General features: G+C 42.9%; 1 protein-coding gene across 3 annotated transcripts in view; it reads left to right on the top strand.

Moving 5' to 3' along the window:
- Nucleotides 1-2,203: 2,203 nt before the first annotated feature.
- RASGRP1 (RAS guanyl releasing protein 1) overlaps nt 2,204-27,802 on the top strand; it is a 51,853-nt gene continuing 26,254 nt past the window's right edge. The window contains exons 1-2 of one of the 3 annotated variants that reach the window (XM_060273265.1): nt 2,204-2,480; nt 9,377-9,552. In XM_060273265.1, coding sequence (XP_060129248.1) covers nt 2,341-2,480; nt 9,377-9,552 — 316 coding nt within the window. In that variant the 5' untranslated portion in view covers nt 2,204-2,340. Of the gene's footprint in view, nt 2,481-9,376; nt 9,553-9,573; nt 13,987-27,802 lie in introns of those variants that run through there. The other 2 variants (XM_060273269.1, XM_060273272.1) reach the window with 2 other exon arrangements.

The following is a 27,802-nucleotide window of genomic DNA, read 5'->3' as shown; positions in this document are numbered from 1 at the left end:
TGGGGGTGTGTGCGCTTGGGGGGGCTGTGGCCCCGCTCCGGAGTCGCCGCCCGGGATCGCCACTTGCGGGCCGCGGAGGGCATCGCTGGCGGGGGCGCCGCGGTCGTCGAGGGAGGCTTTGCGGGGCGAGTTGCGCACTCGGCGGCTCCTGCGCCAGTGAAGGCTCCGTTTCGGACTTTGGATACCGGGGGATGCCGCGCCCGTCGGGGCGCCCGTCGGCGCCCCTCTCCCGTTTCTCCCATGCGGGGAGGGGGCGTCGGGGGTGAGTCTCCTGGAACCATGGAGATTTATTGAAACACAAGATTTCATGGAAGAATAGAATAAACCAGGAACAGAAGCTGGATAGCTCTGTTGGTTAGAGTGTGGTCTCATAACACCAAGGTTGCTGGTTCGATCCCCACATGGGGCAGCTGCATATTCCTGCATTGCAGGGTGTTAGACTATTTTATGATCAGGTGTATTTACTGACAGTTGATAGGTACACAACACAAAGATACGATACAGTGGTGCCTCACTAGACGAATTTAATTCGTTCCACGGGTTTATTCTTATAACGAAAAATTTGTCTAGCGAATCCCATAGGAATGCATTGATTTTTTTTTTTTTAAAAAATTGCCCATAGGAACGCATTAATTGAATTTCAATGCATTCCTATGGGAAACCGCGATTCACTAGATGAATTTTTTGTAAAACGAATTTGTCTAGCGGGTCAACCTCCGCTAGAAAAATCCTTTCTTTAAGCGAAAATTTTGTCTTATGGGGCGTTTGTTAAGCGAGGCACCACTGTACAGGGATATAATAGAGGGTCAAATGGCAATGAAAAGCAAAAAGTTTAGCCTGTGCTTAACTATTCACAACAGCTTTGATGGCAGATCTAGCTGTGTTAACCAGTGGTTAAATCAGTAGTTCCCAAAGTGGATGGTACTGCCCCCTGGGGGTGCAGTGGGATTACCTGGGGGGTTGCTAAGAGGCAAAGGGGTGGCTGGGGGGGGCACTGGAAGTGTAAATGTCTTTCAGACTTTTAAAAGCTTTTATCACTGGACCAAATTCATCAGTTTTGTTGAGTTAATTAAACTAAATAGTTTAAATTGGATTTTGAATCAATGTGCAATTAATTGTTACTGTTCTCAATTTTATTATGCTATTATCTTCCTAAGTGGGTTGTGCAAACTACTACTCTGAATATTGCTTTTTATAGGGCAGGATGCCCTGGGGATGAGTTTATGGAACCAAAGGGGCAGCAGCCTAAAAAAGTTGGGAACCACTGAGTTAAATTAACAAGACAAAACTGGGATGATTCTGTTATCACAAAATCATCATTGTTGTGATTTTTTTTTCTTATTTCCAACTACATAGAATTGTCATACTGTACTTTTTGCCTTTGACCTCATACACCTTTCAACTCAGGGTAACACTTCATGCATCTGATGAAATAAACTATAATCCCCAAAATGTGCAATAAATTGGCTAGCCTTTAAGGAGCCACAAAGCTCTCATTTTGTATTGGTTTTTAAGGCACTAACGATGCCCATAAGGATGCAGACAATCTCCCCGTCTCCGCCAATGACACTATTATTGACGATCAATATCAAGTATATAGACAGAAAGAGCTAAGATGCGACTCTCGCTCTCGGCCCTTTGGAGCAAAGAAATGTGATTTCAATCTTCCAAACCCTTTACCTGGGGGAAATCTCACGTATGAGCCTGCCAGTGAGGCTACTCTTAAGCAAAGAGCACGACCCGGCGAGACAGCAGTTCTATTAAATCCCACTGAAACCAGTGCAAACGTAGGACAGGACCGCTCCGCGAGGCGCCTTTTCTTCCCAGCAAAACGGTTCGGTAATCGCTATACGACAGGCAGAAATTCAACCGGCGCAGCTTCCCCTACCTCCCCCCCTCGCACCCCCCCGGGGGGAGAGCTTTCTCTGCTGACCCTCTCCGCCACGTGACGCCGCTTTCGAAAGGGTCTCCCCATTATATGAGCAAATATATATACATATATAAATAAAAGGCGCCGGTCCCGCTAGAAGTCGACGGCTGCCCCAGAAAGCAGATCCCTCGCGGGAAAGGAGACTGAGAGAACTTGCTTTGAGCAGCCCTGATCTAGCCAACCCTCGCGCGCGCATGACCACCTCCAAAGACTCGCCGTGGCCTCGGAGCACCACTTCCTCGAGCCGGAGGGAGGAAAGGAGGGGGGAGAAGTTCTGCTTAGCCCCGGCCCCGCCCCTCCCTTCCCCTCCGGCTCCGGGCTCCCTTCGGCTCCGCTTCTGGGCGAGCGCAAAAGTTCGACCTTCCCCGCCAGCCTGGGCGGCACGAGGGCGCCGGCGGAGACGGGCAGCAATGCGCGCGCGGCCAGTCGTCGCTGAGCTCTGCGCGCGCGGCGCACCGAGGGAGCCTCGAGTCGACCCAGCGGGAGGGCTGAGGTCGGCGCAGACATGGAGACCGCCAAGAGCAGGAGAAGCCCGATCCTGTAAGTGCCGGTAGGAATACCCCGAGCTGCTTCCCTCCTTCTCTCCCCTCAGCGGCCGGCGCACGTCTCGTCTGAGTCCAGCCTTCCCTCCTTTTGTTTTTCCGACGGGCATCTTCTTCCATACACACGGTGGGCAGCGGGAAACAAAGCAAGGCGGGGAAGCGTCGGTCTTTTTCAGCTTGGGGGGGGGGGGGCGAGGGGTGCATGGAGTTAAAAGAAAAAAAACATTTCTTCACTTTCACAAAGCAGCTGGACGTTTCTATATGGATGGCGGTGAGTGAGCTGAGGGAAGCATTAAAAAATCACACACTTTAGTTAGAAAAGTAGGAGGAGGACCAGCTGGTTCTGTACGTACTGTATAAGGTTGCTCCTTTAACCTAGCCAAAAAATGTGCCCCGCTGTTTCTGTGTGCCCAAATGAGCAGAGCATCAGGAGGCTTAAGTCAAGGGCTCACTTTCGTTTTCACTAATAAATATGGAACCAACAAGTAAGGCTTTAATATAATTAGATCCCACTCATGATTATGCTCTGGGTGTCCAGGGGGCCGGCGGTCCAAAGTTTAGGTGTTGACCTTTACCAATACTGTAGTAAAGAGTAGCTGACTTTTGCTGGGAAATATTGGGTGGGCAGAGTCAAAGTGCTTCCGTCCCAAAACAGGTATTGACCATGGGCAGCGTATGACAGTGGTTTTCCATCATGAACAATATTTCAGTATGTCAGCGGAACCAACAAGGTGGCACCAATCTGTCCCCCAGTGGTTTCCTTAGTGGGGAGCATGGGGGTAAGAAGTCAAGGAAGTTCCCCCTTGTCTTCTAGTGCAATCCCAGGGCATAGCTGTGAAGTCAGATTTGGCGGGGCAGGGGGTGGGGGGAGCAACATTGGCAAGCTGTCTCAGAGCCCAAATCCTTCCCCCAAGGAACACAGGGAGAAATCGCTCCCTGCTGCCACGCAAATTGTGCAGGGTCCCCAAAACCTCTTAATAAACACTGAGCTAATTTTTCCACACACCCCCTGTTGTTGTTTTAAAAAAATGCTTGCTGCTGCTGTTTGCTGTAAAGGTAAAGGTATCCCTGACCATTAGGTCCAGTCGCAGACGACTCTGGGGTTGCAGCACTCATCTCGCTCTATAGGCCAAGGGAGCTTCCAGGTACAGCTTCCAGGTCATGTGGCCAGCATGACAAAGCCGCTTCTGGCAAACCAGAGCAGCACACGGAAACGCCGTTTACCTTCCTGCTGGAGCGGTACCTATTTATCTACTTGCACTTGACGTGCTTTCGAACTGCTCGTGGGCAGGAGCTGGGAGCGAACAATGGGAGCTCACCCCGTCGCGGGGATTCAAACTGCTAACCTTCCGATCGGCGAGCCCTAGGCTCTGTGGTTTAGACCACAGCGCCACCTACATCCCTGTATTTGTTGTAGGACCACATAATTTTTGAAACGGAATTTGTAGTATAGTAAAATGAATTACAAAAAATATGGGCAAGCCCTTTCCGAATAACACAGAAGTAAGATACTGGGGACAAACACCCATCCTTTCATGTTCTTTACCCCTCTCTCTCTCTTAAGGGTGGATCTACACACCTTGGCTGTGTTCAGACATAACATTAAACCATAGTTGGGTATTACAAGAATGAACCAAAGCTTCCTACTGCTTCCTTGCAGCTGTTCCGGAAGTGTGAGCCAAAGGCTCCCTGTAGCTCATGCTAGTAATGTTAGTCCACTGTTTAGCATTATATCTTGAGTTTTAGTGGTGTTTCTGCATTTGTCTGTAATACGAACGTGAGACCTGCATTGATGAAATATAGATTTGATTTCTGTGGTTCTGTCTCACTATTAATAATCTTAACAGGTGGCACACATAGCACCAGAAAGGCTGAAAGGTATGATTTTGTGCTGTGTGGAAATGGTCAGTGCTTTTTTTCAGAGGGTACTCAAGGGTACACAGTACTGACACCTTATTTATTTGAATGTTAAAAGTATGGCACTTACTGTAACAACTTCATGGTGAGTACTGGCACCTTTTTCTCAGAAAAAAAGAAAAAGCACTGGATCTAACACTATCTGACCTTTTTGTGAGATGCTAAAAGAGGCTAAGTATTTTTAGGAAGACTGATAGTCATGCTTGCCAGGAGTTTGGTTCCAGATTTGTGGTCACCTGTATGCAGCATGGAAAATCTGACCATTAGCTCATTATGAAGGGCAGAATGAATATTAAGTATGTTTGATGAAACATACAGATATGTGCACAGTATTGCTGCTGATGCCCCAGTGTAATATATTGCAGAAAGCTGCTTCAATAAATAGATCACCAATCAGATCTTTATAGAATGATAATACATTTGACCCTGCTGTTTTCTCCAAAATGAAGTTCAAAGATGCTAGCACAACAGGCAAACAACATGAAACACCAACTAACAATAAAATGCTACAAGAAACTTGAAACAGACCTTCAGTTCAGTATTTCAGAAAATAACAGTTCAACTAACTATCAGTGCAAAATTCATGAATAGAGCAACCTTTGTTTTAGCAAAAAATACACACTTATTTTTTCACTCTAGCAGCCAATATAATAAACGATTCAGATATACCCACCCTAGAACGATCAGAAACCAAGGGAAGAATGAGTCACAACTAATTAATACAATAATAGTACAGGATAAAAAGAGTCACCATATCCCAGAGCCCGCTCTTGTCAAACCTACTCTCCCATCACAGGTTAATTCAGAGGCAGAAAAGGGGAGACTGTCCATACTACTCATGTCAAACTGACAGACCCTTGTCTCTCCTGTGCTTGTGACTTTAAACTCCAGCCTAGGGCATGATTACAAGGCCCCAGTTACACACTTCCTCCAGATTAGTGAGCAGGAAGTCTCAACCACTTGTCAGGCTTGATGTTTCAAGCAGGTCTGTTTGAGTCAGCTGTTCTCTTCAGGTACAGTAAAAAGTCAGGGTAGAGGACAGTCCCTTAACCCAACTGTGCTGGTTGTGGCTTTAAAGCTGGAGCATGCTCACAAGGACTTCCTCCAGGGCAGGAACTTTCCAAGATTCATAGCATTCAGTACAATGTACTGGGTATAATTTACTGAAGACAATCCCTTTATTCAGACCTAGTCAATTTTATTTTTTCACCCTATGCAATTAATGTCCAGGGACAATTGAAGTGACTTAAGTCTGACTGCAATGTAATTTCTTTCAGCCTCTTCCCTCTATTGTCAGATAGAGGGAGCTTGTGGTTAGTTTGGGTCCCTGTACTGTGTAATTAGGGACCCAGGTGGCGCTGTGGTTAAACCACTGAGCCTAGGGCTTGCTGATCAGAAGGTCGGCGGTTCAAATCCCTGTGACGGGGTGAGCTCCCGTTGCTTGGTCCCAGCTCCTGCCAACCTAGCAGTTCGAAAGCACGTCAAAATGCAAGTAGATAAATAGGAACCGCTACAGCGGGAAGGTAAACAGTGTTTCCATGTGCTGCTCTGGTTTGCAAGAAACGGCTTTGTCATGCTGGCCACATGACCTGGAAGCTATACGCCGGCTCCCTCGACCAATAATGCGAGGTGAGCGCGCAACCCCAGAGTCGGTCACGACTGGACCTAATGGTCAGGGGTCCCTTTACCTTTTTACTGTGTAATTAAGGGTTTGTTTGTATGTTATGTTTTAGCAGTTCACGGTTAGATGTCGCCTGGTGTTTTTTGTGCAGTGTGGATTAATGTACTGCAACAAATATCACAGTGCTGTAAGGCATTTTCATATATGCAAAATGTGAGCACTTACAGAGAAACCACAGGGTTTCTCTGAAGGTAATAATGGATGTAGTCGGGGCAGAGATTTCCTACTGATCTTATTTCTGAAGATGTAAGGACAGAAACTCCATGTGAGGCAGTGTTTGGAGGACAGCATATTAATTCAATTTTACCTCATCTTTTTCTGCCAGTGGTAACTCAAAGTGGCTAACAGCATCAAAAGAAAAACTAAAATTAATGCAAAACTCATTTAGAAATTGGTTGGGTCTTGCTGGGTTAGTTCTTTGGGCTGTTAGCACTTGACTGATAAACCGTCAGAAAGGGACTGTTGGAGGAACTCCCCCCCTTCCCACCAGTGAGCTTATAATAGCCTCGATATCTGATGGACTGCAGTTATATGATGTGAGTAAATATCTGATGAGGCGGGTGGTGGTCCATGAAATATTATGCCACAAAACATTTTTTAGTCTTTAAGGTGCCACGAGACACTGTTCTTTTCCTGCAACATGGCTACTTCTCTGGAAATCAGTAACTGAGATGGTTCTAAGGTGGATCATTTCCATTGGCCTGTGAATCAGAAAATGCTTTGCCTAGTTTTTGCTGGCTTTTTCCCCAGCTGCTGAGGCTGAAATGGGATGGGGAACCTGAGCTGGAATTGTCTTTGGACTGCCAACGGGAACTTTGGATGAGAGAAATGTAATTTCCTCCTTCCCACTTTGCCTGGGCGTCATAACATGATGAGAACATGAAGGTGGGCAGCACTGATGTGCAGCATTGCTCATGTTAGCAAATAACAAATTTAGTGGGGATTAATTCCCATTTTAACTACACTGTGGCCCTGATTGGTTAGGACCCTGTGCAGCTGATTTTGGCTGAAAATAAAAGGGGGGAAATGACAACACCATGGGAATCCACAGTATTCAAAGATGTGTTTAAAGGAACATGCAGTTTGACTCCTAACTAACAAGCAGCAAATTACCAGTGCTAGATGATATTCACCTGACAGTTCTTTAGGGCAGATGTTCCTAAGTATTGCGGACCCCCTGTTTTTCAAAAGCCAAGCCATGGATCCCCTACTTTTGATAGTGTTGATATATCTGTGGTAGTGTTTGGTATGTGAATGGTGTCACCATACCCTCCAACGTGTCCCAGTGCAAAGCTGGGCTATGTGTCTTCTGGGCAACACTCCCTCCCAATGCAAGTCATGTGACCTGTGCAAGAGCACAGCACCCAGAAAGCTGCAATTTGGGGCTCCACAATCTCACGCAAGGCACACATCTGGCCATGATCTTGCACATTTTGGCCACTGTGCTCTCGCAAAGCAGAATGTCCCAGATAGTTGACGGGTATGTGCCAAGAATCCTCTGTCCTAATTGTAACAGTCTTAGGCCTCTACAGATATGTATATATTTAAAAACCTAAATGGATGTTCATTTTGGCAGAACATTCTTTAAAATGTGGGGTGGCCCTACATTTTTAAAAGTTCAGAAACAAACATCCAAAAGTAATCTTTTGGAGTGCTTCTCCAAAAAGGGAACAGATTTTGCCCCACTCTGCAACAGTGTTTCCAAGTAGTGTGCTTTACATATTTTCCACAGAAGTGAATGGCAGCCATTCATTTGGAGAGAAGATGAGGGACTGTATCTTAGTTCACTATAGAGCTCAAGGCTGAATTTGGTCATGCTAGGTCACGGCTGGGGCAGGACCCTATCTGAACTCCTGGAGAGCTGCTGCCTATCACTATGGACAGTAATGAGCTAGATGAATACCAAACCAATGAGCTAGATCTTAAAAAATGATAAGGTGTAAGCTGATGCAAAATTGATAGCTAAGGGGGTTAAACCACAGAGCCTAAGGCTTGCTGATCAGAAGGTCGGTGGTTCGAATCCCAGTGACGGGGTGAGCTCCTGTTGCTCGGTCCTAGCTCCTGCCAACCTAGCAGTTCAAAAGCACGTCAAAGTGCAAGTAGATAAATAGGTACCACTCCAAGCGGGTAGGTAAACGGCATTTCTGTGCTCTGCTCTGGTTCGCCAGAAGCAGCTTTGTCATGCTGGCCACATGACCTGGAAGCTGTACGTCGGCTCCCTCGGCCAATAACGCGAGATGAGCACCGCAACCCCAGAGTCGGTCACAACTGGACCTAATGGTCAGGGGTCCCTTTACCTTTAAGGAGTCAAAGCAGAAATTGGCATCATCAGTTGAGTCACGAAGGTTTGGGGTATAGTTAATTTACAATGCCTTTCTAAGTTTTAAGGGGAGATGCATATGATCCATGTGACAGAAATGATCAGATCTCTATGAAATGTATCAAAATAATGGGTGTATTCCAAATAACCTGGAAACTTGTTTTGAACCCCATAGAATGGGGAGAGGAGGAAGCATCTTGTGGGTAGGGAGATTGGAGGGTTGAAGCTGCTGGCAGTAAAAATGTTCAAGCATCACTCTCGTGTCTCTACTTCCTCACTCTTCCAGATACCCATCTCTCAAAATGCTTTTCTCTTGTTGGGCAACTAGCTTCTAAATTGGCTGTAGAAGTCTTATGGGTTTCAGGAGCTGCTTTTTTAGTCCTTGCAAAAAGTGGTTGTGGGGGCGGCCAGAGAAGTCCTAGTGTCCAGAGCTTAGACGGAGGACCAGAGCTTGTTACTTTATGGATTTTCTCAAACTGTCTGTTTGTTTGCAACAGAAATAAGCATGCAGTTTCTCAGAATTCTGCAGTCTTGCATTTACAGAAGCTGGACATTTATTTGAATTTTTTCCCATATACTGTAGTGGGATGTATTTTTTGCTGCCTTGTTTTATTTGGATGAATTGAATTGACGGTGCAAGGTGTGGTTGTTAGTTTGTTTGCTGTTTCTCATGTATGCTTTTTAAAAAGTAATGGATCAAATGACAATAATGAAGAGGTCTGTGTGCTGTGTGCTGTGTGAGCCACATGTGGCTCTTAGAATACATGGAGCAATGAGTACATTTGTAGAAGGGAATGTCTTCTACAAAACAGGGAACCTTATTTGATGCATTTTCTAGGTGGGAGGGGAATGTTTGAATAGCCCAATTCCTGTGAGCTTAATAGTCAAGCGTCTTCTTTTCCAACCTGCTGTAGAGACTGTTGTTAAATTTCTCACTTAAGTGTTGGTGCTCTCATATGCAATTCTTCTATTTTTTCCCCCTTTAGGAAAGCTTCACAAGGATGCAGCATTGATCCAAAGGCAGCTGTTGAGCTGGAGGAGATTTGTTGCTCCCATTCAGATCTTGCCAGAACTGCTGAATTCAACATAACAATGTCTTTGGGTCACTTAGCCAAGGGAGCCAGCCTAGATGACCTTATTGATACTTGTATTCATTCTTTCGGTGAGTTGAGTGATCTGTCTTTAACTCTTTTCAGACTGTAGTTCTATAGCATTTTGGGTCCTTCGTTTTGCGGTGTTTTAGATATAATCAGGTGTAAGTACATTCATCACTGCTCTTACACTTGACTCTCTGCATATGTTGTTATGTGAGTATCACCCTGTGTGTGTCCAGAATGTTTACCTATCAGTGCTAAGTGCTGTCCTTGCAGAAAGAACAAGTGCAGCAGTTATAATCTTTGTGGAATTATTAAATCCCCTCCCCCTCTCCACCCTTCTGAATCAATATTAGACACATGGAAATGCGTGTATACTGTTGCAGAACTCAGTTGAAATGTTAAAATCTGGGTATTGTCATGCTATCTTTTGGGAAAACTTCATCTTAGCTAAATGAATCGCGGCGGCCGGGGGGTGGGGGGTGGAATACTGTTGTTTAGCACCAAAGGGAAATAATAGCTTTCTTTAAAAGAGAATGATATGAAGTAAAAAAGCTCAGTGGTATAGCTTTTACTTAGCATATGAATTATTCAGACACCCCCCCCCTTTGCTGACAGAATACCTTTGAACAAATTTAGAATCATGCAACCGAATCCTATGACTTTTACTCAGAATTAAGTCCTATTGAGTTCAGTGGGCCTTACTCCCAAGTAACTGTTCCTAGGATTGCAGTCTTTTGTTGTTGTTATTTAGTCGTTTAGTCGTGTCCGACTCTTCGTGACCCCATGGACCAGAGCACACCAGGCACTCCTGTCTTCCACTGCCTCCTGCAGTTTGGTAGAAATTGCAGTCTTAGATGCTTAAAAATTTACTATTTTTCACCAGCTTCTTTCTTAGCTTTGTTGTCATTCATGTTCATAAAATACACGTGAACAAAAGCCATTAAATGATAGATGCTAGAATTCTGATAAGTTTTTTTGTGGGGTGGCGTGGGGATATTTTCAACATTATTGTTTATATTTGTAGTTCTGATGTTTTCTTACGCTGTGCTTTGAAGAATTTGTACCAAGCAGTTCATTCATGCCGCATGAATTGGCATAGATTGTGATTTAGTGTTATCAACATACAGTTGAAGGTGTGCATTATTCCAGCTGTAGGTAAATAAAATGTGTTTTGTCTCTATATGTAGGAGGGAAGGAATAAATGATGCACTGCTTATCAAGTGCAAATGACTGGCCAAGCCATTTGAATTTTTGTTCATATGCATGTGCCATAATACACATTGATAGCTTTCTTTCCAGTAAATGATTTAGAGAAGCTGGATAGGCTTAGCACTTAGCACTCTACCTTCCTGAATCATGCTCCAAACAATGACTAATCCTCTCAGCACTTCTAGAGGAAAGTCATGCACATTATTTAGTTTCGACAAAGCATTTACAAAGCAAAATGCATATTGGGTGAAGAACTCATGCTATGGAACCTACATTAATCATTTTTTTTTTGCACCCTGTTCTCGGTTTCCATAGTATCATATGTAGTTCATGTAATGCAAATGCTTGATTCCTCTGGGTTCCAATGTTCTAGGGCCTGGGGACACGCTTGGAAATCTAAAAATCACGAAATTCCCATTTCACAGAAGAAAAACCAGAAATGGTTAGACACCTCCACTCACAACAGGCAAAACACCCACAACCTCCAAAACAAAACAAAACAAAACAAAACACCACAGGCAATTATCCTTCTCCAACCCCCCCCCAATAAAAACAAGGCAAGCACACACCTCTGAAAAAAAACAATAACAGAAAAAACTTCTGGGAGAGCCACCTCTAACCAAAAATCATGAAAACCTCCCCCAACAGCCAAATAAATAAAGTGGACAGAACACCCACATGGGACCCAGAGGCAATCTGGGAAAAGGGAGATATGAGGGTGGGGTGGGGGCTAGATGCCTCACTTAGCAACACAGCATTACCTAAGGGATTAAAACACACACACACACACACACTTAAAAAATAAAAATAAAATAAAAGGTTCAGGTACTCTGTGTTGGGGACCCTAGCTTTATCCACTAAAAACTCACGCTTTCACAGTTAACTAAGCAAATGTACCGGTACTATTATTCCTATTTTTAAAAAAATAAAATGAATTAGAAGAACTAAACTGTTGGTCCACAATAACACAGCCTGTTCACCTCTTTCTTGAAAGCGTGTATCAAATGCATCAAATGTATCAAATGCAAAATATCATTTAGGGCTTTGCCTTTAGTATGTTCACATTACCACTTACTACATCTGGTGTGCTTCCATCCGCTAATTTTTGAAGCCACATTCACAAGACGTTAGCCACAACCCATAGCAAACCTGTAGCCTATTGATAAATACTGCTGCTCAGTGCATTGTTTCTGAAACCAGCTTCAATGTGTATGGGAACTGGATGCTGCATAACCGGTAATGTGAACATATCCTTAACAGTTGTTGCGCCGGTGCGGTAGAGCACATAAACGCCTAATGACAGGAATTACAGGGGCAAGGAAACAAGAAGGCCATGTGTATCTGGTGAAGACATCTCCGCCCCTCTCTGCTGCGAACAACTCTCTGCAAATGCGACTTGAAACTGTGTTTCAAGCTGCTAATGTGAACATGGAAGTAGGTAGGTTATATTGAGTTCAGTGTAACTTTTCTCCAAGCAAACATGCTAGGAATTTCAGCCTAAGTTGTATTTCTGTGCATAGAAGTGAATAGAAATGGGCTGTGGGACGGAACTGCTTTAAAAATGTTCTAGTAATGCTCTGAGTGAAACAGCAATCAGGTTTTACAAATTCTTTGTACTAAAGCTATTAAAACTTGATGCATTTTCATTTCTTCTTGCTGTCAGGAGTCTGTGGGTGTCTCGCCTAAATTATAGTCATATGCAGACATAACCTTTTCCAAGGTTCAACTTAGTTTGAGTATTGGGGACTGGACTACAGAAAACCAAAATTTCTTAATTGAAATAACAATTAAGAACACTGTTCCATAGATAGTGAACGATTTAATGCTATTTTAAGAATGTGCATTGTGTTAATTCTCTTGGGACTTCCTAGCACTTTTGAAACATCATGAATTGAAGGTGGTACAGCCAGATAAGCAGCTTTAAGGAAGTTTCTCGTTTATTTTAGGAAGGTATAAACATTGCATTGGAGATAGTGATAGGGGAGAAATTCAATCCAGTTTGCATTTAAACATGAACTTTTAAAATCTGCACTTTTTGAAACAACATGCAAACCAAAACACATTTCTTTGAATTTTGCAATTCGGTTCATCCGCCAAGTAATGTGTACAAAGAAAGCACATACTAGGGTAAAGCATATATAAATTCATATATTAGTGAAAACAACATTATAATACATTATATTTGGGGACATTGTAGAAACGTGCGTATTTGGAAGAATTGCATGCAATTATTAAGGAAAAATTTGGATAAATTTGCACTGAAATGTTGATGGATTTTCATGAGGACTTAAAAAAAAGTTGCAAGCCTATGTGGAAATGTGGAGAACTGGGAAAAAAAAGAGAAACTGAAATAAACTGAAATTGACATATTCTCCCAAGCCTAGTTGGAGATCAGCAGAAGTGAAGGGAATAAAGATTCTGTTCTCTTAAGTTAATAAAAGCAGTAGTCAGTGTACCGTAGTTGCTCTATTGGTGTCAGTAACTTTCAATTCTTGCAGTTCAGACCCTTAACTCTAAAATATAAAAAGGTTTTGATTTAAAAAATCTGTAATTGCATTTCATTTTCTAATAGAAATCTTTGTTGATTTTCCACAAATTATAAACATAACAATATTTCATTTTGTTGAAGTATAAAAAGGTTTGAACTGTGGTCGGGAGGGCAAATGCTTAGGATTTCCAGTTGAAATACAAACTCATTGTCATTTAGACCAAAACTTGGCTGCTTTATAGATGCAAAGCCTATAAGGTAGATAGATATTGTGGAAATCTTGTCTTGGCACTTAAAATGAGTCCTGAGCTTATTCTTCCTGACAGTAATTCTGTCTAGGGATTTTTTGTTTTTGTCAGGAGTGGAATTCTTGGACTCCCCCCCCCCCCCAGTATTGCATTTGCTGGCCAAATTTGAAAATAGTACAAGCGTGATTTGTGAAGACAATTGTATTAAATTTTAACTATTGTGTTGGGATTGAGCTGGGAGTCTAACATGTAGACCATGATGAAAACACAGGAATCTCAGATTTTCATTTTAAATGGAGAAATTGCTTGTCTCTCATAACATAAAAACTAAAAAACAGTAGGTTACTGTTACATGTTTTTAAATGGCTCTTTAATGAGTTTCGCTTCTCTTAGCAGGGCATTGTCCTTCAGGTCTCCATGGCAATACCTATTTGGCACTGCTGCTCTACAGTTTTTGTAGCTAGGGAAAGGTTGCTGGGTCTTTCAGCAACACCCATGTAATTGAAATAGAGCAAGGACTTGGCAGAAGGCAAACCAGCTATGCTCCCTACAAGGTTAACTTTAGTTAATGTGGCAGGTGGTAGAAGGGACTGGATGTCTCTGCGTAGAGTGGTCTTTATGTAAGGTGGGTCATAGACGACAAAGACACCTGTGTGTGAATATAACACACACAGAGGTGTCTTTGTTGTCCAAAGTACAATTGCCTCTCTAGCTAGTTTCTTGTTTCTAATGTATTTAAATAATTTCTTATTGTTGGGCATAGTGTTTTAAATAATGTGCTCCTTGAATTCTTTTGTTTGCATTCCTTATTGTCTGCTTGCACTGCTTTTGCCAAAGTTTGCGTTCCCTTTTGTTCTCATTTGGACAAGACATACATTTTCTGAAGGAAGCTGCATTGTCCCTAATTGCTTCCTTGACTCTAGTCATTAACCATGCTGGCATTCTCTTGGTCTTGTTGGCACCTTTCCTAATCTGTGTTATTGTTGTAATTTGGAATAACCAACAAGCATTCTGGAGAGATTTGATTTTCCCTTTCAACTTCCTTTTTACCAATCCCACATTTTTTAGAATTACGTTCATGTTGAATTTTCTTAACAGTTGTCTACTTGCATGTATGTTGAATTTTGGGGAGGTGACTATAGTGCTAGCAATCAGTTCAGCAACGTTACATGTTGCACCAGGTCCTCAGCACCACTGAAGATTAAGCCCAGCACAACCTTTTTTGTTGTGGCTGGGCCATGCATGTACCCAGTCTGCATGAGGATAATTGAAGTCACTCATTACTACATCATTTTGCCCTGTGACCTGTGTTCATCCTACATCTCAAGATGAGCATTTTGGCCAGGCATGTGGCAGTACATTCCCAGTACTAAATTACTCATGGGACCCATTAGTGCCACCCCCAATGATTCTGTGGAGGTGTTTTTCCTTTTTGAGATTGTTGAACTCTGTGCCCTCTTTGATGTACAAAAAGACACCACATCCAGTGTGCTCCACCCCTGACCTTTCAGTAGAGTTGGATTCAGAGATAACAATGCCTTATCATTAACGTCCATTCCACAAAGTTTCCATTGTGACACTATATCTGATCTGAGCTTTAAAACCAGGTATTCCAACTTGCCCAATATTTCTCAGAGGCTTCTAGCATATAAGCATCTTTACATAGTGTCTCTTTCCAAATGTCCATGGCATGGGTGTTCTACCTCCCTCCACTTTAGCTTCTTTGAATTGCTATCATTATTGTTGTTAAAATAATTTGTATACCACCTTTCATTTTGGCAGTTTACATCCTCCTGCACTGTCATTGCCTAGTTGTACCCTTCTCCCATTTGGAAAAGCATAAACATTTTCATTCACGCCCCTGAGAGATGATTGATCCCATACTGAATATTCCCCATCTCCTCACACCAGCTTTTCCTTAACAACATACCTGCCAAGTTCCTGCCAGAAAAATAAGGGATCGGCAGACGGAAGTTGCGCTGCCGATATTTTGGAACTGGGCAGAGCAGCACCAAAAGTCGCTTCTGAGCATGCTCCGCCCAGTTCCAAAATGGCCGCCACGCCAGAAATTGCTTCTGCGCATGTCCAGAGACTCCAGACATGCGCAGAAGGAGCCTCCCCCAGCCAGTAAGAAAACCGGGGGGAAACAAAAAAATCCGTTTTTCCAGCTGGGAACGGCTGGAAAAAACGGGGGTTTCCCAGGGAATACAGGAGACTTTGCAGCTATGCTTAACAATCAATTTATAAGCTTGCTCTGCCACCTCCCCCCCTTTAAATTCCAACAGTGAAGCCCTGTCCCTTTTCTACAGGCCCTCCAAACCCAACCTCCCAATGCCACCATCTTTTCCATGCATTGAGACTTCTCACCCTTGCCTGCCTAGGCCCCATTCATGTAAAGGTTAGCATTTCAAAGAAATTATCTTGAACCTACCAACGCTATCTTTCTACTTGCATTTTGCTTCCAGGACTGCATGTCTACACTCAAGCCAATGTGCACCATGACCACAGGACTCCTCCTCAGTCCTATCTGCTAGGATAGCTAGATGATATGCAACATCTGCAACCTTTACACCAACCAAGCAAGTCACTATGTGGTTTGTAGGCCTGTCATAAACTCTGGAGTAGTACCCTTGGCATGGGAGGACATCTGTTCTTCTCTGCCCTCCCCCCAATAGGTTCCTTCTAAGGCATCATTTCCTTCTTCCTTAGAGTGATGCCCTTCCCCCCGAAGACTCTCATTTTCTATTTCAGCACAGGAACTAGGACCCTGGGAGTGGTGACACCTCTGCCATGCCCCTGAACACTTGGTCTGCCTACTTGTCTGAATTTCTCCAGACCAGCCAAACATGTTCCCTGAGGGCCAAGAGCTCAAGCACAGGGGCACATAATTGTACCTGTGACATTCTGCATAGAATGCTGGAAAGCCCCCTCACCTCTGCTGGTTCTCTACCAGCATGTTTTTTGTAGGTTTCTTGAGTTACTTTATTTGGACGCTTGGGATTTGTTAGGTCAAAGAGAGAAGGGGCAGACTAGAGTCCTCAGCCTGTTGCCAAACCCATAACTCTCTGACTCTTGGCACTTTATGATTGGGGTCAAGAGACCTTATCAGCTAGGGTTCCCCTCTTAAATTCATAATCACTGTCTCTTGCTGCATTTTACCGGTAGATTTTCAAGATATATTCATAACTGGCAGGTCTTTTTAAAACACTACTGCATGCTCCAACCATCATTCCTCTGCCAAAAAAAGTAATTTTGAATTATTGACCTAGGCCTTTATTTTGCAGGTAGAACTGCAGGGTTTCTGGTCAGGCTGGGTCTATACTTGCTGCTTGTGATTTCAGAGACCTGAAATATAGTATCAGCATGGTTTATTTCTCACTTCAAAATGCATCTTAAATAATTTAATACATTTTAAAAAAAAACACGGTCTTTGGTCTTTTATCTTTAAGGATAAACAAGACCATTATACCTTTTGTCATAGTACTTCAGATTACCTAATAAATTGTTATTGTTTTAACTATTCAACATGTAAATACAGGAACATAATTAATTAAATGTATTTGCAAGAGTGAAAATGTATCCGTTTCCCAATAAACAGCTGCAATTTAATTTCATTCATACAGACGCTTAACAAATTGCAAAAATAAGTCAACATAGGTTGTGTTATATAACTTTGGACTTAATATAGGAACAAATTATGTACCTTTTTATTCTTTTATCTTTCAATAGATATCATATCTGTCTTCTAAATATGTACGTATATTAAAGCATCTTTGCCCTGAACTGTACATCTTGGATTTTATTCCCCCCCCCAAATGTTCACATGTTAAGAATTACAGTTTTGTATTAAAATGAGATTAATCTTTGTGCCATTAACTCATCCTAGTGTAATTGTGGCATAAAAGCTTTTATGTTGCTTGGCAACTGAAATGAAGTTAATAGGTAAGTAATCACATTACAGAAACAGAAGACTTGTTTAGAACCCTTTAGAATGCTAATTTGCTAACTAGAGCTGATTGTGTTTAACTAATGTAAAACAGCTATAAATATGAACGTTCAGCCTTAATTGTTTTAAAAACAGTGTAAAATTGTGAGCAACTTCATTGGCAATAACCTGTAACTGCTAACATTTACCAAAGAATTAATATCATATACTGTAGTCAATGAAAGCTGCTGGGGTAAAAATTGTGATTTCCAGTGTTTTGAATTTTTTGGATGGAAAGTATTTTCTACTGTATGAAGTATATTTGTCAGTTTATTATTCAGATAAATATAGTCAAACTGCCCTTCCATACCACAGTCACAATGTGATGAAGCAACCCACCAACAAATATCCACTCTGTAGATCGAAGGGCAGTTCACAACATAAAAATACAGAATGAGAACACAAAAATCATAATAAAACAAAAACAAACCAATACCGCCCCCCCTAAACCCCACATTTAAAAGACCATAGAATGTTCATTTAGCCAAAGGCCTGGTTATAGAGAAACGTTTTTGCCTGGTACCTAAAGATCTGTAATGAAGGCGCCCTAAGGAGAGAATTCTACAAATGGGGAGCCACCACAGGAAAGGCTCGTTCTCATGTTACCACCCTCTGGGCCTCTCACTGAAGGGGCACATGAAAGAAGGCCTCTGGCCTTGGCCTTTAATGCCGTAACCAGGATACTTCAGGAACTGTGACTTCCAGTAGGAACCTGCCCAAGATTTGTGTTTGGCATCTGAGGCTCTCCTTCCTGTCTCTTTGCTGATGAATTATGGTTTGTGGTCGGAGGGGGCTTTTCAGTTGTGACACCCAAAATGTAGAACAATCTTCCAAGGGAAGCTTTATTGGAGGCAGGTTTTCTCTGATGGCAGATGGCAGAACCACGAGACAACGAGACTGGCATAAAACACTCAAGTAAAGGATTTATTTTAGCTATACAAAAAAAAGCAAACATAAAGTGTGTGGGTGCTTTTTCTCTGGAGGCAAATTCAAACTGCTGCTTCTCCTCCTTTTGTACACATCACCAGCTGTAACTAATCAGCTCAGAATTCACACCCAGAACTTACAGAAACAGTTCTTAAAGTTACAACCATCTTTTCTGTTTCTTTGCAGAATGACTCCTAACAAGCTTGTCTGTCTGCTGCCTTCTTACCAGTTTTAGGGAGACTTTTTTTTGTTGCTTTCAGATGAGTTATGCTTCTTCTTCTGCTATGTGTTTGCATTTTTATGGTTATGACTATATTTTCATTTGTCTTAGGGTGTATTTACTTTGTTTTGTAAACCTCCTTGAGTGTGCTTGTCTTAGGAAGGTGGAGGAAAGGGCTAATAAAGACATAGTTGTACCACCGCTCTTTAAACAACTGCCCACATTAACACACAGTGTTCATTATTAAATCTAAGCAGGTCTTGACCTGGTCAATGACAAGATGGAAGACATCCTTGGAACTTTTCAATAGAAGGGCAGGCTAAAAGTGTAATCAGTGCCATTAATTTTTTTTAACTAATGCTATTTCAGAAACTACTCGGGGAGTACAAATGCTAATCAAATGCAGTTTTTGACGTAGTGGACTATGTAGTTTCTGACATAGTGGACTATGGATCTTGCCACAGAATAACTGCATTTCAAAGGGGAGAAAATCTGCTGAAAATCATTATTTGGAGATGTAACAGTTCACTGTCTTTTTATGTTTCTGTTTTAATTTTATTTCTATATACTGCTAAAACTTTTATTTGGCAAGATATGTCTTATATATTTCAGAAAGTGAACATCTGGACAGAAAAGTTGTTGAGATTTTTTTTAGCAAAATTGAAAATAAATTGGACATTTTAAAGGGAAATCTGCAAAAACAGCACTGCTGACATCGGTTGCCATATGTCCGGATTTTCCTGGACATTTAGCCGGTTTCTGCCCTGTCACTGCTTTTGGCTGCAGTATTCCGGGTATGTCTGGAAAATTCTGGATGTATGGCAACCCTATTTCTTACTAAACCTGCAGACTCTAAGCATGCTCAACTTGAAATTAAGTTATGTGGAAACCATGAGACCATCTAAGTCAGGCATCCCCAAACTGCGGCCCTCCAGATGTTTTGGCCTACAACTCCCATGATCCCTAGCTAAGAGGACCAGTGGTCAGGGATGATGGGAATTGTAGTCCAAAACATCTGGAGGGCTGAAGTTTGGGGATGTCTGATCTAAGTAAACATGGTTAGGATGGGTTGGGCCATATATCTTGATTTTTGCTGTCCCTGAAATCTGATGTGTGCCCATGTTTCTTGTTTCAGTACTAGTTACGGTATAACAGGGATGGAGTATGTGTGGCGTTCATAAATCATTACACAAATAAACATCTGAGGGGTCACAGGTTCCCAATCTGTGACTTGTTAGGAAAGTGAGAAATTAGACTGGAATAAAAACAGAAGACCCATAATTATGTGGCATGTCAGGGTAAGCTAACCCACTGAAAGCATTTGAAGCTAGCACAAAATGTTAGAATGTAGAGTTATCTATTATTATTATTATTATTATTATTATTATTATTATTATTATTATTTGTTAAATTTGTATACTACCCTTCATCTGAACATCCCAGGGCGGTTCAAAACAGAAAATGCGAAAAAAATAATACAGTGAACAAATCCAACTGTCAGTTTAAGAAGAATTTGGCCTGTGTGATAACCATTGCTAGCTATCCTCACGGTAGATGCATTAAAATTAATGGACTTAAGTGCATTGATTTCAGTGGGTCTACTCTGAGTATGAATTACACACACATATATATGAAGGAAACACGAATGCACCCATATTGTTTATGTTGTTGTTGTTTAGTCGTTTAGTCGTGTCTGACTCTTCGTGACCCCATGGACCATAGCACGCCAGGCACTCCTGTCTTCCACTGCCTCCCGCAGTTTGGTCAAACACATGTTGGTAGCTTCGAGAACACTGTCTAACCACTCGTCCTCTGTCGTCCCCTTCTCCTAGTGCCCTCAATCTTTCCCAACATCAGGGTCTTTTCCAAGGATTCTTCTCTTCTCATGAGGTGCACAAAGTATTGGAGCCTCAGCTTCACGATCTGTCCTTCCAGTGAGCACTCAGGGCTGATCTCCTTCAGAATGGAATATTGTTTATAGCATGTGGGCAAATGATTTCTGAAACTGAGAAAGCACTGAATATTAATAATGATAGAAAAAAATAGAAATACTTTATTGTCACTGTACCACTTGTTTACAGTGAGATTAAACGAGCGCCCCCCCCCACAATCTCTTAGTCCTTATCACTCTGTGATGCTGTCATACTACCACCAACCCCGAATGTCAGCTGCAATGTTGCTGTCTTCCATTCAGCAGCCTCGTGGCCCATGGGTTGTTTAGTCGTTTAGTCGTGTCCGACTCTTCGTGACCCCATGGACCATAGCACGCCAGGCACTCCTGTCTTGCACTGCCTCCCGCAGTTCGGTCAAACTCATGTTCGTAGCTTCGAGAACACTGTCCAACCATCTTGTCCTCTGTCGTCCCCTTCTCCTTGTGCCCTCCATCTTTCCCAGCATCAAGGTCTTTTCCAAGGATTCTTCTCTTCTCATGAGGTGGCCAAAGTATTGGAGCCTCAGCTTCACGATCTGTCCTTCCAGGGAGCACTCAGGGCTGATTTCCTTAAGAATGGATAGGTTTGATCTTCTAGCAGTCCATGGGACTCTCAAGAGTCTCCTCCAGCACCATAATTCAAAAGCATCAATTCTTCGGCGATCAGCCTTCTTTATGGTCCAGCTCTCACTTCCATATATCACTACTGGGAAAACCATAGCTTTAACTATACGGACCTTTGTCGGCAAGGTGATGTCTCTGCTTTTTAAGATGCTGTCTAGGTTTGTCATTGCTTTTCTCCCAAGAAGCAGGCGTCTTTTAATTTCGTGACTGCTGTCACCATCTGCAGTGATCAAGGAGCCCAAGAAAGTAAAATCTCTCACTGCCTCCATTTCTTCCCCTTCTATTTGCCAGGAGGTGATGGGACCAGTGGCCATGATCTTGGTTTTTTTGATGTTGAGCTTCAGACCATATTTTGCGCTCTCCTCTTTCACCCTCATTAAAAGGTTCTTTAATTCCTCCTCACTTTCTGCCATCAAGGTTGTGTCATCTGCATATCTGAGGTTGTTGATATTTCTTCCGGCAATCTTAATTCCGGCTTGGGATTCATCTAGTCCAGCCTTTCGCATGATGAATTCTGCATATAAGTTAAATAAGCAGGGAGACAATATACAACCTTGTCGTACTCCTTTCCCAATTTTGAACCAATCAGTTGTTCCATATCCAGTTCTAACTGTAGCTTCTTGTCCCACATAGAGATTTCTCAGGAGACAGATGAGGTGATCAGGCACTCCCATTTCTTTAAGAACTTGCCATAGTTTGCTGTGGTCGACACAGTCAAAGGCTTTTGCATAGTCAATGAAGCAGAAGTAGACGTTTTTCTGGAACTCTCTAGCTTTCTCCATAATCCAGCGCATGTTTGCTACCGTGTTTCCCCCTTTTTAAGGCGTAGTCATAAAATAAGCCATAGCAGCATTTCTAAGCATTTGAGAAATATAAACCGTACCCCGAAAATAAGCCATAGTGATAGGCGCTGTGCGGAAGAGAGCACTGAGCAGCCGCCGGCCGCAGCAGTGTTTGCTGAGTCCTTTCTTGCTTTTGGGACTTGGTTACTGTGCTGGCTTGGGATGGTGTGTGTGCAATTGCTGTTGCTGCTTCGTGTTTTTCAGCTGGATTCTCTGGGTTCTAAGCACTTTCCCCCGTTTGTTTGCGAAGCAGCACTCGGCTGCAGCCCCTGCCTCTCCCGGCGGCTGCAGGAGGCTGCAGTTGATCGCTATCTCCTTTTCCATTTCTTTTGTCTTTGAGCACCCGGCCCCGCCCCCTCTCCCCTTCGTGGAATGAAGAACGGAGTTTTAGCAGCATTTCCTCATTATAAAAAAAAGGTCAGGAACTTTTACTTTAACCTCAAAAATGGGATATTTCCTCTCTCTAAAAACAACTCTGACCTGAACACCAATAAAACAGGGGTAGATCACCTCCAGTTTATAAATCCGCAAGTAGATCGCAGTCTCCTGGAAGTTGGGCTCTATACTTTGGCTGATTGCAAGCCTTTGCATCTTTAAAAAACAAAAACCATGCGCCTCTCAGTCTTAATTTTCCTTTAATTCATCCCCCTATACCCTCCTCCAACCATTGCCTCCTTCCTTTCCTTACCCCCCCTCCCTCTCTCCCCACTTCCCTCACTCCTGTGCGATCTCATTTAGTCATATACTTGCTTTTTCTGTTGTGTTGTCTATTTTATATTTAATATTATTACCCTTTATGATGTTATTTTTTCCCTTGCGATAATTATTTATTTTTTATCTTTAACTAACTTTCCTTTCCATATTTTTCCATATATAACTCAACACTTTCCCATTCCTTCTTAACTCTTTGGATAGTGCCCCCCCCATTATTGTTGTTAATTTTACAATTCCTGGATTTTTTATGGAACCGAACAGCTCGGGTGCTTCAGAATGTGCCTTCTGTTGCTACAGGGCTATGGGGCTTCACTATTTGACCCCCCCCCCAGGTTGGGATTTTTAAAGTAGTTCTGTGGGTCCCAGGGTGCAGAATCACCCCCGATCCTTTCCTCTTCCCCCCTGACTTTGGAAGGCTGTGCTTCAAGGGTGATACCAGGGGTTTTTTAAAGACCTGTGCCTCTTAAGGATTGTTACGGTCCATAACTTCCATTGCTTTCTAAAGGGTTGGGGGTTTAAAGCACTGCCACCCCCACCCCACCCTGCAGGCGCTCGGAACTGGCAGCGCCAACAACGCGCCCAGCAGCGCGCAGAAGAGAGCACTGAGCGTCCTGAGCCAGTGGGTCCCAGTTGCACCAGCCCTTTTTTTAAAAAAAGACACCCCCTGAAAATAAGCCACTGTGTGTTTTTTTGAGGGAAAAAAGTTATAAGACGGTGTCTTAAAAAAGGGGAAACACGGTATTTGGTCTCTGGTTCCTCTGCCCTTTCGATATCCAGCTTGCACTTCTGGGAGTTCTCGATCCACATACTGCCTAAGTCTGCCTTGTAGAATTTTAAGCATAACCTTGCTAGCGTGTGAAATGAGTGCAATTGTGCGGTAGTTGGAGCATTCTTTGGCACTGCCCTTCTTTGGAATTGGGATGTAGACTGATCTTCTCCAATCCTCTGGCCATTGCTGAGTTTTCCAAACTTGCTGGCATATTGGGTGTAGCACCTTAACAGCATCATCTTTTAAAATTTTAAATAGTTCAGCTGGAATATCATCACTTCCACTGGCCTTGTTATTAGCAGTGCTTTCTAAGGCCCATTTGACTTCACTCTCCAAGATGTCTGGCTCAAGGTCAGCAACCACACTACCTGGGGTGTACGAGACCTCCATATCTTTCTGGTATAATTCCTCTGTGTATTCTTGCCACCTCTTCTTGATGTCTTCTGCTTCTGTTAGGTCCTTACCACTTTTGTCCTTGATTATGGTAATCTTTGTACGAAATGCTCCTTTCTTATCTCCAATTTTCTTGAACAGATCTCTGGTTTTCCCCATTCTATTGTTTTCCTCTATTTCTTTGCATTGCTCATTTAAGAAGACCCTCTTGTCTCTCCTTGCTGTTTTTTGGAAATCTGCATTCAGTTTCCTGTATCTTTCCCTATCTCCCTTGCATTTTGCTTGCCTCCTCTCCTCCGCTATTTGTAAGGCCTCGTTGGACAGCCATTTTGCTTTCTTGCATTTCCTTTTCCTTGGGATGGTTTTCGTTGCTGCCTCCTGTATAATGTTACGAGCCTCCATCCATAGTTCTTCAGGCACTCTGTCCACCAAATCTAAATCCTTAAACCTGTTCCTCACTTCCACTGTGTATTCATAAGGGATTTGATCCAGATTGTATCTTACTGGCCCAGTGGTTTTTCCTACTTTCTTCAGTTTAAGCTGGAATTTTGCTATAAGAAGCTGATGATCTGAGTTACAGTCAGCTCCAGGTCTTGTTTTTGCTGACTGTATAGAGCTTCTCCATCTTTGGCTGCAGAGAATATAATCAATCTGATTTCGATGCTGCCCATTTGGTGATATCCATGTGTAGAGTCTTCTCTTGTGTTGTTGGAAGAGAGTGTTTGTGATGACCAGCTTGTTCTCTTGACAGAACTCTATTAGCCTTTGCCCTGCTTCATTTTGAACTCCAAGGCCAAACTTGCCAGTTGTTCCTTTTATCTCTTGATTCCCTACTTTAGCATTCCAATCCCCATGGGTAGAAACTGTTATTTAACCTCATCATGTTTCTATAATGAGCAGCATTTTCAAGATAATTTTATTTTTATAATGCGGTGTTATTTTATTTGCAAAGTAGCATAACTAAACTATACCACATTTAAAAGCAGGTTCCTAGTGCAAAATGTGGTAATTCTAACAACACGCTTCTACCACATTTAACATTTACTTAGAGGGTTTCTTCCCAGCAGGGTGTGTGGTTTTACTGACAGGTATGCAAGCGGAAATTAGAGTGAAGAAATGAGAGTGAGTCTCATGAAGCTTGAAGTGTTCAACTTGTTAAGACTAAGATAAAGTGAACAAGCTTCAAGTGCATATTGAAACTGTGCGGAAGTTGACTTAAAAGAATACAGTTTGCTAGTTGTGCTCTTCTAATGCTTTCGTTAATACAGTGTGTGTAGCTACTGCATGAGAATGTACCATATCTTTCGGACCATAACACACCCTTTCCCCCTCCTAAAACGGAAGGGGAAAAAGTTGCTGCTTGTTATGGAGCGAATGCCAGAGCCAGAGCCCTACAAGAGCCAGAGCCTGTACAAGAACCAGAGCCCCACAAAGAGCCAGAGCCCCACAAAGAGCCAGAGCCCGTGCCGCGAGCAGCGGTAAACCGGCTCTCGGGCTGCTTCCGCGACAGCGAGCAAGGTGAGAGGAGAGACGGAAGGGAGCCCCTTCCGCCCCTCTCCCAGCTTCCATCCATCCTTCCCTCTTTCTTTCTCTCTCTCTCTCACCCCTCCCTCCCTCCCTCTCACCCCTCCCTCCCTCCCTCTCACCCCTTCCCTTATTCCATCCATCCCTCCTTCCTTCCCTCTCTCTTCCCCCCTCTCTCTTTCTCTTTTTTCACCCCTTCCTTCCTTGTCTCTCTTTTTCTCTCTCACCCCTTTCCTTCCCTCCCTCCCTCCCTCTTCCAACTTGAATAAAATATGGGGGGCAGGTAAGCCCCACCTCACATACCATATCAGCCTCCCCCCGCCTCCGCCGCGTTCAGCGAGAAGCGGGGAGCAGCGGAGGGATGTTGCTTGTTCTTCCCCATCAACCCCCGCTGCCTCCTTGGCTCCCCCTCCCAGCCTTTTAGAGGAGGAAAACCAGAATTTTTTTTTCTTGTTTTCCTCCTCAAAAAACTAGGTGCGTGTTATGGTCCAAAAAATACGGTATGAAAAACCCAAGATTTAGAATATGCGTAACATAGATGTTGTTCTGTCTGCTTTTGAGTAAAGAACGTATGAGCTGCTGGACAGTTTGGGACATACCTAGCATATACTGTATCTAGCATTTGGGACCTGTAGTCAGTTTTTAACTCCCCAGATCTTTGTGGATTTAATGCAAACCTTACCCAGTTGCTTCACTGAACAATGTGATAGGAGGTTCAGCTGTGAAGAACCCTTGGGTCTACAGTGGTACCTCGGGTTATGAACAGTCCTGCTTACGAACGCTTTGGGTTACAAACTCCACAGACCCAGAAGTAGGTGTCCCGGGTTGCGAACTTTGCCTCGGATACGAACGCAATCTGCTTCTGGGGCCGCGGGAGCCTGTGTAAGGAATGCGCGCCTCGGGTTAAGAATGCTTCGGGTTAAGAACTGAGTTCTGAAATGAATTAAGTTTGTAACCCGAGGTATCACTGTATTTTTAACACAGTGGCCTACATAACTGAAGGGCACCAATAGGAGCAGTCCTGAACCAATTATACTGATGGCTGTTAGTATCTGGGCCCAGTTAAAGGAGCTGGTTCTTACGTTCGAAGCCCTTCCTAAGCCTGGGGTCAGTGTATCTTTGAACATCTGCTTGTATGAGTCCATTTGCCTTTTAAAATAATCTTCGAGATCTCCAAGTAACTTCCCTTCCAAGAGGTAAGAGAAGTGGAGGCAGGCTTTCTCTGTAGTTGTCCTAACTCTATGGAATGGCCCCTCCCCCGGGGGTTCAATGCTCTTTCTTCTTCCTAGTTTCTTTGGGTTTTCATAGTTTTGTTTTGTTTTTTAGAACACTGATAATTTGTTTAATGCTTTGAAGTAATTGTGTCAAGTGATGTTGTTACCCACCAAGAGTTATTATTGGAGTAATGCATGTTACATGAAAATGAGGGTAAACCTCTTTTTTTTTTGCTGATTCTATTTAAGGGTTTTGATATTTTTATGATGAATTATACTTTGGTGCTACATTGTTTTTGGGTGTGTTGCTTTGCTTTAGTATGTATGTACTCTCTAAATGGGACCTTTGGGATTGCAAACATTCTAAATACACACACACACACACACACACACACACACACACACACACACACACAGAATGTTATATATAAACACATGCACAACTCTGCACAACTATGTGCACACATGCATTATATAGACATATATTAATACAACTCTTTCCTCCTAGAACCATGTGCGGGTTGCTTTTCCATTTTTTCGTACCCTTTCCTTAATTATTTATTATTCTGGGGTCACCTAGCAAACCCTGTCAGCAGAAATTGGCTTGGGGATTCAGGAGAACCGTCATAACTGGGGGGGGGGAGATTGTTTTGTCTGGGAAGCTGATATGCTTGCACAGGCAAACCATTCAAACATCACATGATGCTGAATTCCTGTGGGTTCCTTAGAAAAATACAGGGGAAATACAAACAGATTCCTAGTCCCCCAAATACCTTTAAAGCAAAAATGAACTGGAAACAACAAAGGAAGGGAAATCCATGTTTTGATTGCCTGGCTGTAGAAAAAGAGAAACAATTTAAAGCAGCTTCTGGGGACTTTTTATTGGAGCAGTGGTGCTGGCAGAGAAGGGTTGTCATCCTTCCTTCCATACAGTTTTCCTAACCTGCTCCCCCCCTTTGTTTTATCCTCACCACAATCCTGTGAGGTAGGTTAGGGTCAGAGAGAGTGACTGACTCAAAGTGACTCACTGAGCTTCATGGCTGATGGGGGCCTGCTCCAGTCAAAACCAGAGCTCTCAGAGATAGTTTTAAAGAGAGAAGGATAAAGGATATCCCATATTATTACTATATTCAGTATTGCTTCAAAAGTATATAATTTTGTTTTGTTGCCTTTTATTCACATCTAGCAACATTTTAGAAGATGTTAGAGCATGCATTTACCTTGTTTC

This window comes from Zootoca vivipara, chromosome 1, assembly GCF_963506605.1.
Source record: "Zootoca vivipara chromosome 1, rZooViv1.1, whole genome shotgun sequence".
NCBI lineage: Eukaryota > Metazoa > Chordata > Lepidosauria > Squamata > Lacertidae > Zootoca > Zootoca vivipara.
Note: the sequence above shows the minus strand (reverse complement) of the source record. Positions and strands in the feature narration are given on the sequence as shown.